The sequence below is a fragment of the Microcebus murinus genome, chromosome 1 (genome assembly GCF_040939455.1).
Source record: "Microcebus murinus isolate Inina chromosome 1, M.murinus_Inina_mat1.0, whole genome shotgun sequence".
Classification (NCBI taxonomy): domain Eukaryota; kingdom Metazoa; phylum Chordata; class Mammalia; order Primates; family Cheirogaleidae; genus Microcebus; species Microcebus murinus.
The window spans coordinates 79,557,188-79,573,721 of record NC_134104.1 but is presented as its reverse complement, the minus strand read 5'-3'; the positions used below and the strand labels follow the sequence as shown (position 1 = coordinate 79,573,721).

Sequence of the window (16,534 nt, the reverse complement as noted above, 5' to 3'; positions counted from 1 at the left end):
AGGAGGCCAGGGCACTAGGCTATGCTGAAGGTACGACTGTGTCTGGCAATGACAGTAATAGTCCAAAATGGGCCATCCCGTGATATAAAAAATATGGGCTACCAATAGGAGGAGAATAGAACACAAGTCTTTCATCAATTTCCAAGCAAACAGTCCTTCCCAAACCCTCCCCCAGACCTGTCAAGTAGAAGAACCTATGAGATGCTCTTGATAAGGAGCCCAAAAGGATCCTTGGTTTAAATATAAAAGAAAGGAAAAAGAAAAAGGAAGAAAAAAAAAACCACCTTTATTTCCCTGCCTTGCTGAGTGAGTCTTTTAGCAGACTTGCTGGAACGAGAAATGAGCCAGGTTTTTTGTGGTTGTGTTTGTGTTTCCCGGTGTGAGACAGGAAACTTGGCGGGAAGGGCACTGACTGTGAAGTTGAAAGACCTGGGTTTTGGATTCCTGGCTTAGCTACTTGCTATCTCAGTGGCCCAGGGCAAGACACTTAGCCTCGCTGAAACTCAGTTTCCTCACCTGAAAACAGGAGTGATCATACCCAGTCGCCAGGTCCTTACGATGGTTAAACCAACTGAGACACAGCAGTGCCTGGCATAGAACCTGGCACAGGGCAGGTCCTAAATGTTAAATATTACTCTTCTTCCCACCTTCCCTCCTGAGGTAGGTCACAAAAAACTTTCCTGGCTGGTCTCAAGTGTCCCAAAGCTGTGACCTCCAAGGTGCCTGAAGGTGAGCCGCGGACACATGGCCTCAAACTCGAGCTGATCCTGCTGCCTGATGCGGGACTGGCCAGGGTGAAAGGTGAGGACCGAGCGTGAGGGTCACCCAGGCGCACTCTCCAAGGTCCCCTCCCACAGTCAGACAGACACTGCTCCCGGCACGATCCTCCGGATATGGGTGTACGACTTCCTGATGGTGACGCTGCCATGGTGTGACACCCCCCGGGGCAGGACACACTCCTCAGTCAGTTTCTGGGCCTCAGGGTCCCAGCACAGCACCGTGGCGATGACCTCGTTCTTCTCGTCCCGCCCGCCTGTGATGTAGAGCCTGTTGTTGCAGGGCGCGATGCCGCAGCTGGCCCGCTCGTGGCTGAGCTGTGTCACCAGGCACCAGCTGTCCTCCAGAGGGCTGTAGGCATACAGGGCCCTCATGGCCCCACCTGAAGGGGAAGAGGAAATGATGGGCACTTTTCTGGTTTCTTCCCCACTATCCACTAAAATTCTATCTCCAGTTAGGGCAAGTCTACCATCCTGCCAGGAGAAATAGTAGATTGATGACTCTGCAGAAAACCAGAGTGGATCCCTGGGGTCAGCAAGTTGCCAGTACTTCACACCATCCTTTAAGTTCTGCAGTCAGACACTAACCAGGTTCTAAGATACTCAGATACATAAGAAGCCATCACTCACCAACGACATAGATGCGGTCCCGGAAACTCACTGCATTGATGCACTTAGCCTCCACGGGCATGGCCGACTTTAAACTCCACTTATTGGTCGAAGGGTCATAACACTGAGTCTTGTCCGTGGCCAGTTTCCCATTGGGCCCTCCCCCAATCACATAGAGCTTCTTCTTATGGCTGGTGGCGGCGAAGGAACTGACATGGACGAGGAGGGGCGAGGCCTGTGGAGGCACAGGACAGAAGAGGAAGATATCAGTCATGCTGCCCAGGGTGCTGCAGGGGCTCACAGGACATAGGCCAGAGCCTGGGGACACAGAGCTGGCAGCCTTTGCTTGAAGTTGCAAGGCCGTGGGCTTGACTCCCCTTCAGACGCAGAGAGAATCAAAGCACGAATCTCCCACCCTCCCTCCGGGCTCCAGGCAGGCTAGGGTAGGCTGTGTGTTGGGCTGCTCCAGCCTCGCGCAGAGCCCAGCTCTCAGGGCAGGAGGAACATAGGCAGGAATAAGTGTTTATATGGACAAAACCAGCCAATGTGAAGGAAAACGATCTTTCAAACATGCATATCCATTATTCTTATTCAGTCACGTGCTTATTCATTCAAAAAATGTTTACTGAGTGGCTACTATGTACCAGCGTTAATTGTCCTTGATGCTTATATCTAACAAGAAGAGCTGGCATAAGGGTTTAAGGTGGACACAAGGAAGCAGTCTCTCCCATTCTGGGACAAGATTGCAGATTTTGAGATTGAGCCAGACTTGTACTTCCACACCGTGAACCCCAGGACGCTGCTGCTAAAGGGGACTTCCAAGAGGCTCTCGCCTGTTTACATGATTGCACCTTTTAGGTCATGGAGCAACTCTGTGATGGGACTGCATGATTTGAGATCTCAGGCCCATCCCCCATACATGTTAAGGGCTCCCTTTATGGCACTTTTCAGGCTGACAGTCCTTGGCTGGGTGTCGTGGTGACCTGGCTCCCTTTGCTTGCACCTACAATGACCATGTTTTATACTCCGAAAAGCTGGAAGATGCTCTGACATAAGATCTGATAAGGAGAAAGAAAACTTGAAATTGGGCATAACCTGGAAATACAAGAGCTGAGGTTGCTTTTATTTTCCTAGGTATTATACACACTTGAGGTCACACTGCTAAAGTCTTGCCTGCAGGGATGTAGATAGCTCATCATTAATAGGAAAATAAATAAGGGCTGACTTCTACATGTGACCAAATGACTCTGGGTTTACAAACAGTACAGTAAAAGGATCTTTGTGTGTCTGGTGTGGAGAATAGGAGAGAGGGCATCTGAGGAGACAACATTCGGGGCCAAGACATGTGACCCAAGACATCTACCGACTAAGGGCAGGGTGAGCCTCCCCTCCACATCTGGGGTCCTGGCCAGGATAGGACAGGTGCCCACACGGAGCTTCACCTTTCAGAAGGACGTTGTTTCTGTGACTTGATCGGCAACACTGAAGCAATGGTTCCCAGGAGGACGGGAGCTCAGAGCCACCAAAAATGCTCTCCGTGGGAGCAGAGCTATCAGAAAGCGGCTGCCACTGTAGGTATGCACCTCTTTTTAGAGGTTTGAAGTAATAGTGCAGCGGAGTTGCTCATAGAAATAGCCTCTCGTACCTCTGACCAGCAGTTGTGGAAGGGGTCGTAGGTCTCCACGTTGTTGATCCTCTGTAAGCCGTCGAATCCGCCGATCACGTAGACCTTGCCGCCCAACACCACCATCTTATGCCTCCAGCGGCCAATGTTTAAATACTCAATCTGAATCCATTTGTTGATTGAAGAATTATATTTCCAAACATCGTGCTGTGTTTCTTTGCCACCTAAAAGAGATACAAAGCACTTAAGAATCTGCACATCATATTAGAAATACAGCTTCCCCTATAATTTCTCGTATGCCCCAAAGCACGAGGTCCCCCGGCCAGCCCTACCCTAAGGGGAGACAAAAGAATACTGCGGTGGGGTGGCGGGGTGGACAAAGCAAACACAGGGGAACAGGGAGAGACACGTGAGGCTGGGCGAGCCAGGTGCCACACTGTGTTGTGTGCCCCCTCAGTGGGCACTGCCGTTCATCATTGGTTGAACTGTAAATTGGTACAGGCTTTCTGGAAAACAATGTAGCAATATGCACAAAAGTTCACAATTCACATATTTTATGACCAATTTCAGGAAACTTTCCAAGTAGCAGCACAAGTATAAAAAGTATATGTATGGATTAATAAAATATGGTATATGTATACCATGGAGTTCTACTCAGCCACAAAAAACAATGGTGATCTAACATCTCTTGTATTATCCTGGATGGAGCTGAATCTATCCAGGATAGAATGTAGTAGAATGGGGCATTCACACCGCAGTATTTTTTTGTCTCCCCTTAGGGTAGGGCTGGCCGAGGGACCTCGTGCATTCTACTAAGTGAAGTATCCCAAGAATGGAAACAAGCACAATATATACTCACTATCAAATTGGTACTAATTGATCAACGCTTATGCGCACAAATGGTAGTAACATTCATCGGGTGTCGGGCAGATGGGTGGGGTTGGGTATATTCGCACCTAATGGATGCTGTGCGCCGTCTGGAAGATGGGCACACTTGTAGCTCTGACTCAGGCAGGGCAAAGGCAATATGTGCAACCTAAACATTTGTACCCCCATAATATTCTGAAATAAAATTTTAAAATGAGCATATGTGTATAAGAATGTTTACTGCAGTATTTTTTAAAGGAGATTTAAAAAAGAAAGCTAAAAAAAATCATGTTTAACCATTCAAGAAACTGCCCTATAGCTGGTAAAAATCATAACAGTGATAATGATGGATAATATTATTAAGCTCTCGCCATGAGCTTGGCATGATGCTGAGCTTTGCATGTAGTATATCACTTAATACATAACACATATATTCATTACCAACATGTAATGATGTCCAGATTATATTGTTAATTGAAGTACAAGTTTCTGTTGATTTAGTTGTGTATAACAAGCATGTGTTCATGTCCTTCTTGTATCATTAGAAAGCAAACAACAAATTTAAGAGAGGGGAAGAACAAGTTGTAGAATAACATGCGTAGTGCATGTGGCAAAGACTGACTGTGATTACCAAACCTGTGTTTCCCTCCTGGGCATGTAGCTAAACTACATTTCCCAGTCTACCTGCATCTGTAGGGGTCAAGGGGCAGGTAAAGGAGGTCATGTGGGTAGTTTTTGCCAAAGGAACGTGAGCAGAATCGATGGCACTTCCAAGCCAAGGCATTCATAAGCAGGAGTGCCTTATCAACTCGGTTTCTCTGGTCCCTAAATGAAGGCCACATGTGGAAAAAGGCAGGGTCACAAGATGGCAGGAGCTTAGGTCCCTGAATGCCTGAGCAGAGTGGATCCTTCGCCTACCCCACCACACTTGCACACTATTGTGTAAATTCACTGAGACTTAGGATTTGCTACAGCAGCTAACATTACGCTATGACAATATAAAACAATTTTTGTAAAAAATTAAAACCCACAGAATAATGACACAGAGAAACTGCCGTGTTTTACTTTACATGCTCTGTATTGTTTGAATCTTCTACAATACTAAAAAAAAAACAACTCTACAGGATAAAAAGAAAGCTATAACCTAATCAATGGTGTGAATATATTCAAAGAAAAACTGACCTGCCCACAATTTTGGAGAAACCCAGCACTGGAAATCAGCTCTCCCCAAAACAAGTTTAGATCAGAGAAAAGCCTCTAAGAGAGGGGAAGGAATGCTTGTCTCCCCCCTTAGGGTCCCCATAAGAGGCAGGTGGCTTTTGATGTGATGGAGAGAGCATGTGTTGGACTCAGAACCGGGGCTGAAGTCCTGCCTGACACCAGTGTGTGACCTTAGTTATGTCCTAGAACTTCTCTGAGCCTTGGTTTTCTCCTACCTTAAAAACACATACCTTACAGAGTTTATGTGAGAGGCAAACAGCTAAATGTTATTAAAGTATACATTCATCTGTCATGCAGTGAAGATGGTGGAGACTATGTCATTCAGTAAATGTTAATATTTATTGAGCATTTACTTGAGGGCAGGCACAGTGCAAGGTACCTGGGATATAGTGTTCATTCTCCTGGAACTTGAAGTCTAACGGAAAGACAGGCATAAAGTAATGTAAATAGGTAAGCAAACAGTTTAGCAATGCAAAAGTATCCGGTGCTGCTGAACTATATCAAAGTATGAGATAATAAACTTAGAGGAGGTCAGGTTTGAGGAAAGAGCAGACGTTTGTATTCATTACTGTACTCCCAGGGCCTCACTCTGTGCCCTGTGCCTACAGCAGACAGTGCATAAACGCTGATTCTTCCTTTTCCATGCCTGCCTGCTCCCTAAGATTTTAGTGCAATGCTGCTCACAGCTTAGTATTTATTAAGTAACAGTGTGCTCTCTAAGATAAAACCCCCTGAGCACCTGGTTCCATGTCCTGACCCAGTCAGAGCTGGGTCACTGCCAGCTCACAGTAGTTCCCCTGGGACTGCTGCCTGACCTAACTTGGGAACACATGCGGTGCTACTGGGGGCTTGCTTCAGCTTCCCCTGGCTCCTGCTTACCTGAGATGTACACCTCATTTTTTAATGTCACGCATGCAAACTCCACCCACTTCTTATTCTCACTCTCCAGCTCATGCTCTGTCAGCGGGAGCTTGGCCACCTCCAGACGGCTGCGCCTCAGGGGGTCCAGGCAAGTCACCTCTGCCACAAACCGTTCATCCTTCGTGCAGCCGCCGATGATCATGAACACCTCAGACTGGAACTCATGCATCCTTGGCTTGGTGCGCTCCGAAATGATCTGGAAACCAGTGGGAGTACATAAAAGCAGGATAACACAATGGTGCAGAGCTCAGGCTATGGAGTTGTCAGAGCAAGGCCCAATTCCCAAATCTGCCACTGTATGACCACATGACTTCACCCCCTTCAGCCTCAGTTTCATCATCTGCATAACAGGGTTTCAGTGGTAACTGCCCATAGGTTGTTGTGAGGATTAAATGGTATCATATATGTGGTGTGCTTAAGCCAGGGCCTGGCGCATAATAGGCATTCAATAAATGTTACCTCTTTTTGTTGCTATTTTAAGAAGTCAGGGTCTATTTACCATCAAATATACTTCCTGCCTCTCCCACCCTGCCTGGTCTGAAACCTTAAATTCTGGGATTTTATTTCTGGCTACTTCCCGTTCCTCCTTGGGTTTCAATTTCTTGACGATATCTCAGACTTTTCTTGCCACCAGCCTTCTGGAAGAGAAGTCTTAGACGGTGACCACATAAGACCATTCAGAGCCTTAGGAAAAAACAACCAGAAGAGATCAGGGTATGGCCAGGAAGGTTGTGGGTCTGGTCCCAACATCAAGTATATGACCCTTCAGAGCCTTGAATAAGTAAAGAAATCCTCACCACAGGTATTTGAACCCAGTGGAAAAAGCAGAGATTTGAAAGTCAAATCCCCTGGAGTTCCATCACCTATGGCCAAGTGATCTTGGAGAAGCGACACAGCCTCTGTAGAATGCTCATAATCATTTCTATGCTACCAGGGCATTGCGAGCACTCATGAGGTCATGAGGTAGAGGGACGAGAGCAGCCGCCACAGACACAGCCCTCGATAGATGGTTGTGGGTGTAGCAGCGGCAGTGGATACCATGTCGATAGCACTAGAAAAGGAAGGGCTGCCCTCCTCCTGGTGCCAGCAATCCCCTGGGCTCGCTGGGGAAGGTCCTGCAGGTGTGCTGACGGGAGACAGAGAAGCAGCACCTGTGTCCCTGGTGGCCGAAGCAGCCACTTTTTCCTACAAGGTTAGGCTGATCTAACACAGACTACAGAACTTTGATTTTGCCCATAGGTGGTGACAAACAGGTTAGAGTAGCAAAGGCTGAGCCCTCAAGTGGTGAATCCAAGCAATAGCCGCGGATAAGCAGATTAGCCAGCATCCACTCTACTTTTCCATAAGAGTCTTCGTTTGTTTTTCTGTGCCAAAGAGCAGAATACAGTAAATTTTGCATCCTTAATTCTTGAGGCTGAATGCGGCCATAAAGTTTGCGGCTGGGCTGTCGCTTGTGGGTCAGTAGAAAGGATTGGGGACGGAATGGGAGGACAAAGCCTGGGGAATGGGCTGAGCCTGAGGGCACTGACAGCAGAAAGGCAGCTGGGGTAAGAGTGGGCCAGGGAACTTGGAGGCACTATGAGAGCACTGAGCTGGCAGGCCAGGACCTGAAGTAGCATCCCTGGGTCCTGTCCCTAAACCCCTCTTCCCCACAGCTCAGGCACAACCTCCAGCAACAATCTGGTCCCGTGTCAGAGGGGATTTAGGCATGGTAGGACAATGCTTAAGAAATGCACTAGCCTCCCAGAATTGGTTCCATTGTGACCCTTACTTCTGATCTGAGGAGCAGGCTTCAGCCTGCACTCGGAAGCCCCACATCTTGTTCACAATGCCTGCTCTCCTGCCTCAGTAACCTGCTGGGTGGCAGGAAGCTAATAGGCTGGACTAGCCACGATCTCACCTCCTGACTTCTGGGACTAGAATCTTGTTCTTTGGTCCTGGCCTGTGAAAGGCTCTACTCCTATGAACTGAAATCCCTGGGCTCTTTCCTGCTGCCTGGATCTCCCCATAATATCTGTTCTCAATTTCCCATGCCACCTCCCCAATCCACTTACCCTTTAAAGTACTATGAATTATTTGCAATGTCACTTTGTCCCTTTCTCTAGGAAGCCATTCCTGACTTTGCACACATGTTCCCATAACTCCAAATTAGCACTTTTCACACTCCATTGTAATTTACTATAAGGTCCCTGAGGGCAGAACCAGCCGTTTTTCTCCAATGGATCCTCAGCACCAAGAACAGTGCGTGGAGCTTGTGGGCTTCTGTAAACATTGGTTGAATGGGAGAATGAATGAATGAATGAATGAATGAATGAATGAATGAATAGGCAAGCTCAGTAACTCAGGTGCCTGGCAAAGATTTTTTTCCAGTCTAAATCACTGCATGATGGCCTCTGTGATCCCTGCCCTCTGGTATTTATGCCTTGTGTAGTTTCTTCCACATTATTCCAGAACTGGTCTCTATGACTGATGGATTACAGCAGAAGTGATGATATATCACTTCTGAAATTAGGCTATAAAGGGCACTACAGCTTCCATCTTGATTGCTTTTTCAGTCTTTCTTAGCTCATTTGCTTTGGGGGAAGCCAGCTGCTATGGAGATGCCCATGCAGCAAGAAACTGAGGCCTCCAGCCAATAGCCAGCGAGGAGCTGATGCCTGCCAACAAATCGGTTAGTGAATCTGGCAGTGCATTCTTCAACCCCATTTAAACTTTGAGATTAGTGCAGCCCCAGCCAACAGCTTGACTACAACCTCATAAGAGACCCTAAGCCAGAACCACCCCAGCTAAACCAGTCCTGGATTCCTAATACTTAGGACCTATGAAATAGTAAATGTTTATTGTTTAAAACTGTTAAGTTTGGGGTTATTTATTACACAGCAATTGATAACTAATACAAGCATCTAGCTGATGGAATTGGCTGGCGTGCTGAGGCCTGCCTTGTAACTCAGCACCACAGAACTGCCAAGTGGTGGCACCATTGCCAAATTTTAAGTCCAGCTACATTTGATAAAATATTAACCTGAAAGTCATGACAAATGCCAACCTGAAGTCTGACATGTGCAAGTTTGTTGTAGATATACAGAAGTGTTTGCCAATGAATTGCATGCAACAATCAGGCCTAACCAGTTTGTTTTCAGATTGTTAAAAGTGGAGCAGACAGTTGTACCTTACTGACTTCTCATTGTCCCTAGAGCCTATGCTAAGGGACCAAACAGAAGTGGCCATATTGTTCAACAGAGCTGTCCTCAGGGGTGGAGCCTCTGCCCCATTCTCCCCACACCACACTTGACAGAGCCACCTTTGGTACAGACCAAGTTGGTCCCTGGAAACTTAGGAGGCAATGAAATGAAAGGGCAACTCTCCTCTGCCCCCAAAGACCTCTTCCAATGAAGGTTCCAGCTACCACTCCTAAATTGAATGTAGATTGATGTTTCCTTTTAGGGTTCTAAACTTTCCTACTGTCACCACCAGCTGAGAGGATGGACAAGGTTAAAAGGGAGAGATGATGATAGGACAAGAAGGGTTACAGTTTGGGAAATGAAGCTTAAGATGGAAAGTGTGTTCACAGAGTACCCTCCAGGCTCACGCTACTATCATCAGGAATAAACTCAAGATCACTGTAGCAGAAGGCAGACTGGAGTTTCAGGGAATCAACTGGCAATGAGACCCTAATTCAGAGATCATGGTGGTTAGTTCAACTACCCAGACTGTAAAATGAAAATAAGAAAGTGCTTTGAGCAGGACTTGAGAAAATAGGCTGGAAAAACCTAGGACACAGTGAAAAGAGAGATTTTAGCCCCACAGAAAGAAAATGCTTGATTGCAGGAAATAGAGCAACTGTAAAGGAACTGAGTGGGAATAACAAGAGCTTCCATTTGTGGGCACCTACCAGGTACCAGACAGTGTACTAAGTACATTCCATTCATTACCTTATTTACTTCTCAAAACAGTTCTACCAGTTGGCAGGTATTATTACCCCCATGTTACAGATCAGGACTGAGCCTTAGAGTAGCTAAGTAACTTGACCAAGCTTCCACTGTCAATAAATTGTGCAATCAAGAATAAATTCCAGATCTGCTTGACTGTAGACCAAGGTTCCCACCACAGGAGAATTTTCCAGATAGCAGAATTCTGTCTCTGTCTACAACCAAAGTTTATATTGCCCCATCCCACCCCCAGGACCTGGCAAATACTAAAATCCATGAAGATATTTTATTGCAGCAATTTTGCAGAAAACAAGGTAGGGACATTTTATACTAAAGAAAAGCCTTTATCACCTGCATTTCACAAACTTAGCAAATAGAAAGCAGAAACAAAAATAGCTGAAATGTCAGACATATAGTTGATCAAGACTGTACTTTAAAGGCTGAACTGACGGCTGTTGCAGAGACTGAGACCTGGCTGCAATTGTATGCAGGCTCTGATACCCAGTGCTGAGCTGTCTGCCAGGCACCCACATATCCAGCATGGGACAGGACCCATGTGGTTGCCTGGGCTACCCCATCAATCCACTCAACATCCTTCATTTGCTAAAGTCCCATCGTCTCTGACAGACCAAAAGTTTAGTAAGGCAGAGACTGTTTTTTCAGTACATGGTGCCACATCTGGCATATAGTTGGTGTTCAGGATTTATTTGCAAAAAATGAAAGCCTAGCATATTCAAACATTAAATGCTGTTGAAGTAGTTCTTAGGGGGAAATATACAGCAGTAAAGCCAAAATTACAAAGAAAGTAAGATCTCAAATCAATGAGCTCAGCTTCTACCTTAAGAAACTAGAACAAGAAGGGTGTATTAAACCCAAAGTAAGCAGAAGAATGCAAATAATTAAGATCAGAATAGAAATAAATGAAACATACGGCAGAAAAACAATGGAGAAAATCAAGTGAAACAAGAAACTAGTTATCAAATTGATAAACCTCTAACCAAACTAATTAGGGAAAAAAGGGAGACACAAATTACCGATATCTGGAATGAGAGATGTGACGTCACTACAGATTCTACAGGCATTAAAAGGAAATAGAGAAATACAGTGAACAATTTCTTTCCAGTAAATTCAGCAACATATATGAAATAGAAAAATTGTTTGAAAGACACCTAAATTCATTCTAGAATGAATGAATTCTAGAACTACCTAAATTCATTCTAGAAGAAATAGATAACCTGGATAGTCCTATATCTACTAAAGAAATGCAAGCTGTAGTTAAAAACCTTCTCACAAAGAAAACACCAGGCTCTGATAAATTCTACTAGACATTTAAGGATATGTTTGCAGAGTGAATGAATGAACAGTTTCTCTATGGACAGCAAAGCACTAGAAAAGAACACAGAGAAAAAGGAAGAGGCTCCAGAGGAGCCTCAGACAGATGAAGTTTCTACTAATGGCCCAATGAGGATTGTTTGTTAGCTAATCCCATAACCATTGTATAGTGATCCATATGTGCACCAACTGTTACCAAAGTGTCCCTGTGTCATTACCTCCTGATGGTTTGTTCCTCTCCACTAAGAACTTATAAAGTTCTGAATAAAAAAATTCCTGCAGGGATTGTTAAGGAGAACCAGGTAGATCCAAATATTTGTATTCACCATCCTGGTGCCCATTTAATCATTCAAGAAACATTCCCAATTATTTACTCACTATAAATCAGGGACTCTGTCTTAAGATATGGAGGTAAAAAGTCCAATAAGACCTATTTCATACTATAACAAGCTCTCAGGATAGAGATATTTACAGCTGATAAATTCAATGGTTACCATGAGCCAGGTGGTGCTTTGATAGAGCAGTGCACCAAGTGTTATAAGAACACAGAGAGGCCCCTGGAGAAGGTGACGCTTGAGTTCAGTTTCGAAGCAGAAGCTACCTAAAGAAGAGGAGAAAAGCAGTTGAACAACACCTGCATTGGTCTGGAAGCTGAAAAAGCACATACACTCTGGGGAACTACGAGCAGTGTGTTAGGACTACCGCAGATGATGCCAGGGAAGTGGGAGGAGGTAAACTACATGGGACCAGGCTCTGGGGCTCAGGCAGGAAGTGTGGGCTTTATCCTGCCAGCAGTAGGGAGCCCGTGAACAAGGTAAGCCGAGGGGCAAGATGACAAGACTTGAGGTTTAGATCATCCAGCTGCTGGAGAAATTGGAGGGAGGCCAGGCTGGAGGCAGGGGGATGAGTTCTGAGAAATTTCTGGAAATTCAGAGAGGAGATGATGACAGTCTGAAACAAGGTATCCAAATGATACAAGGTTTCCCCAGAGTGCTCTAGGACAACCAGCAGCCCCATGGGATGGTGACTGGACAGGGCACATTCCTGTTTATGCATGACTTCCACCTCCCCACCAACCTCCTGCCTTTGCACAACTGGGAAGATGAAGGACGTACCATGCATGATGCCGGGATGGTGATTTCCACGTCACCTAGTCTTCTCAATAGCTGTCTGAAAGTGTAGTATCATTCTCATTTTACAGATCAGGAATCCATGGCCTCTGGAACTGCCTGACTCAAGCTATGGACAGTGAAGCATCTTCTACTTAATGCCCTGAGGATTTATGAATCAGCTTCTCCTATATCTCTGTGAGTCCCTGGCTAACTCCTTACTCCTCTGGTTAAATACAGCCGCACCCCCATCCTCAGCTCACCTCATTGCCAGACAGGTGGTACATCCTGGCTTCCTGGAGCAGCGGGAAAACCTCTGGGCACTGCCTGATGAGAGGATCTGCTTCAACCGTCTCCACGAAGTACCACGGGTCCAGCAGCGGCAAGCGCACGTTCTCAAGGATGTAGGGGAGCAGGCAGAGTCGCTCGGACTGTTTGTGTCGGACCCAGCTCATCACAGTCTCAAACACCTGAGCCTCCTCAGTCACATAAAGGTCATCACTCTTCAAGATGTGGTTCAGAGTGTCCACGGGAAGTTCAAGGAACTCCTCAGAGTTCAGAATCTGCACAAAATTTTGAATGATGTAACTTTGAACTTGCTTCTTTAGACTGTCCAGAGAGTGTGTGTCTGCCAGCCTCAGTATTCCAACGCAGTTCTCCGGGTTCAAGGCTTCAGTGAGGAAGCTGGCGCAGGCATCCACCATCCTCAGGAACTAGCAGAACAGAAAGGTGGCAAAGCAGGCCAGGAAACGATTAGTCCACAACGGTGTTTACCAGTGAGTTGTGTGTAGTTGCAAAAAAATTAGACACAACCAAAATGTCCTACAATAGAGGACTAGCTAAATACATGATAATACATCCTTACAGTTGATAGCTCTATAGTTACTTTTAAAAGCATGTTGTAGCAGAATATTAAATGACGTGGAAAATGTTCATAATGTATTGAGTTTAAAAATCTGTTCACTGAATCTGATCAAGCCTCTAGATTTAATCACCAATTTACAGGAAATGTAGAGAAAAGGGAAACAAGTTCAATGACACCATAGGAATACAGTCAGCAAAATCCAGACCGTGGGAAACTCTACAAAACCACTGATTCAGTTTCTTCAACAAATATATTACAAAGCGGGGAAAGAGAGAGGGCAAGAAATGGAGGGGGAACCTGAAGATAAAAAGAGATTTAAGAGACATATCAACCCATTGGAAAGTTTGGACCTTACTTGGATCCCTAATTTAAGCAAAATAATTTTCGAACTTGGAAAAATGTGATAGTTATGTTTAAGAAGAATCCTTATCTTTTAGAGATGTACACTGAAATATTTACAGATGACATGAGAAAAATCACAAAGTCATTTGTATTTTATGATCCTAGTTTTATAAAGAAAAAATACATAGACTATAGGAATAGAAAAAGACTAAAGAGACAAAGATCAAAATATTAACTGTTATTATCTCTGTATCGGGTACCTTAGGGCAAATTATGCTGCAGTAGCGAATAATCCCCAAATCTCAGGGGCTTATAACAATAAATGTTCCCCTCTCACTCACATTGTGTGTCCTTCAGGGGCTTTTCATTCTAGGATCCAGGAGTGTGGAAAAGCCCTTACCTGAGACATGCTGGTCTCGTGACCGAAGGGGAAAAACGATCATGGAACCACACAAAGGTGGCTGAAAGCTTCTGCTCAGAGGTGGCCCACATCATTTCCATTCACTCTCAACCAGCCAGAGTAAGTTATGTGGCAAAATTTGTCATCAAGGGAACAATAATTCTCCCACAGAAAAAGGTCCCATGGGATGGACAGGGAAATAATACAAGGTACCACACTCTGTAATAAGACTATGAGAATTTTTTCCATTTTTGTTTATGTATATATTTTATTTATATGTCCTCTAAAATGAATAAGTATCACTTCTGTAATTAAAAAATTATTGTGTATTATAAAATTACCAATTGGCTCCCACATCCCACTTGTAAATTATGATCATCTCATAAAAATACCAGTCCCTTATGCTTGTACAGCAGTTGGCAAAGCACTGTCATATCCATTATATTGCTTAATACCCATTTTACAGATGAGGCATCTCAAATGCATCAGCTCATTCTTATTATTTGTTCTCTGAAGCTTAACTTTGAACAAGTCCAAACTCCCATCTCCCCTCCTTGTCCACTGGGCTCCTTAGAGGGTCAAGTTCTCAGTGTTTGGGTTGATCCATTAATGGATGGAGGGGCAAAGGGAAGCTGAGGGGGCCTAGTGGGAAGAGCATGGATGGGACAGACCTGACCCTGGAAGGGGGACAGGAGCTGGGGGAAGAGGGGCTGTAGGGCCTGAAGTGAGGGGAAAACTGGTCTTAGAGTGAACCAAGTTGACTTGGGCTCTGGCCTTCCCTCCAGAGCATGCTAGGGGGGACACATCCCTGAATTTTTAATTCAATCCCAATTGCAAATTATAATCTTTGCACATCAGACCACACTTCAGATTGAAAACACTGCCCTGAGGGTCAATGCAAAGTTGGAGAAAGCCTGAATTCTGCCTCAGACTGCCCTGTGTGCCGGCCCCAACCGCCGGCAGCTCCGCTCCTCGCATGAGCAACTGTGGAAACAGTTGAGCCTGAAAATTCTAACACCTGTTTAGTTGTTTGCAGATTTTCAGTTCAAAGAGTAAAAATACACAACCGAGACCAAGAGGGTTGAGCCTGAGAACCTGACACAAGAGTCCCATCTGGCCCTACCCACAGAAACATCTACGACAGCCGAAAGGAAACTCACTTACATTGTGGCCTCCAGTGCAAAACATCACGTCCCCCATGCTAGAATTTGCATGAGTGGAAGATGAGAGGAAAATTATACAGATCTTTCTAGATAAGTAGACTATCTCTGAGAGACCACTTAAGTGTGGTTGCCTCTGGGAAGGGGAACTGACGGCAGGAGTTAGGGTAGAAAGGGAGAATTACTTTTCACTGCCTACCCTTTCTACCCTCTCCAATTGTGTGTAGGAAATATCTATGTAAAATAGATTCAGTTTCTCATTTATAGAGAAAATACTAGAAGATAGCATATAACATGCTAATAATGGTTATAGATATTCATTTGGGCTGTTTTGACTTGGCTATATAGTTTTCTATACTGAGCATGAACATTTTAAAATCAGGAAAAAATATATAAAATAAAGTAAATACTCTCGTGACTTCAAACAATGAGAAAATAAAATGTACAAAATAAAAGAGCACCAACTGTATGTCAGACTCCTTATACTAACTGTAAGAGTTAAGGGATCATCCCAACAAACACTACAAAGCAGATATTTATTATCATTCCTGACTTACATATGAGGAAATGAGATTCAAAAAAGTGATTTCCTCAGAGACTTGTAGCTAATAAGAGATAGTGCTAAAATTTGAACTAGTCTTCTCTGATTCCAAAAATTCACGTTTTTACATTACCTCAAGCTTCACAGGTCAAATAATGTATGTGGGGGGACAAGAGCTTGACAGATGCCAAACATCATTTGCACACTTCATCTGATAGCTCAGATAAGCTGATCTGCCTGGAAACAGGAAGGATTGGCCAACAAGATGACATTCCTATCCCTGCTTGATAACTATTGATGAGCAAAGAAGGAAACCATAGAGGAGAACCAAGCAAGGCAAGTACCGAAGCTCACATCTGTTAGGAACATTGATCCATTCAATGTTAGAAACACTGAAACTTGGCTCTCTCCACTCAGAAGCTGTCAACTCATCCATTAATCTACTGTGTGTGTACCAGGTAGGTATTGAGCATCTATTATGTGGGAGGCTCTCCCTAGTGCCGGGGCACAGAGGTGAGCAGAAAGGGAAAAATTGCCTGTGCTCACTGGAGCCAAGACTGGTGGGGGAGGCACACACTAATCGAAAAATCACACATGAAGTGTAAAACTACAACTGTGATAGTGCTATGTACCAACGTGCAGGGATTCCACTGCCTGAGACCAAGGACAGTCCTATCCCATCCCTCAACTGTCCACAGTCTGACTCTCAGCCATCACCAGGGCTCTCCCTGGTAGACCCCCCAGCTATGATCAGACCATCTCCTCACCTGCTCCAGACAGTCCCAAAGCTGCCCTGTCATGGTGCCTTTCTATGCCCATGCCATTCCTCAGCCTAGAC

General features: G+C 45.0%; 1 protein-coding gene across 1 annotated transcript in view; it reads right to left on the bottom strand.

The window, feature by feature from the left end:
* Positions 1 to 271: 271 nt before the first annotated feature.
* KLHL6 (kelch like family member 6) overlaps positions 272 to 16,534 on the bottom strand; it is a 57,260-nt gene continuing 40,997 nt past the window's right edge. The window contains exons 3-7 of the mRNA XM_012736950.2: positions 12,652 to 13,101; positions 5,977 to 6,214; positions 3,031 to 3,233; positions 1,407 to 1,620; positions 272 to 1,159 (exon numbers count right to left, since the gene is read on the bottom strand). Coding sequence (XP_012592404.2) covers positions 858 to 1,159; positions 1,407 to 1,620; positions 3,031 to 3,233; positions 5,977 to 6,214; positions 12,652 to 13,101 — 1,407 coding nt within the window. The 3' untranslated portion in view covers positions 272 to 857. The remainder of the gene's footprint in view (positions 1,160 to 1,406; positions 1,621 to 3,030; positions 3,234 to 5,976; positions 6,215 to 12,651; positions 13,102 to 16,534) is intronic.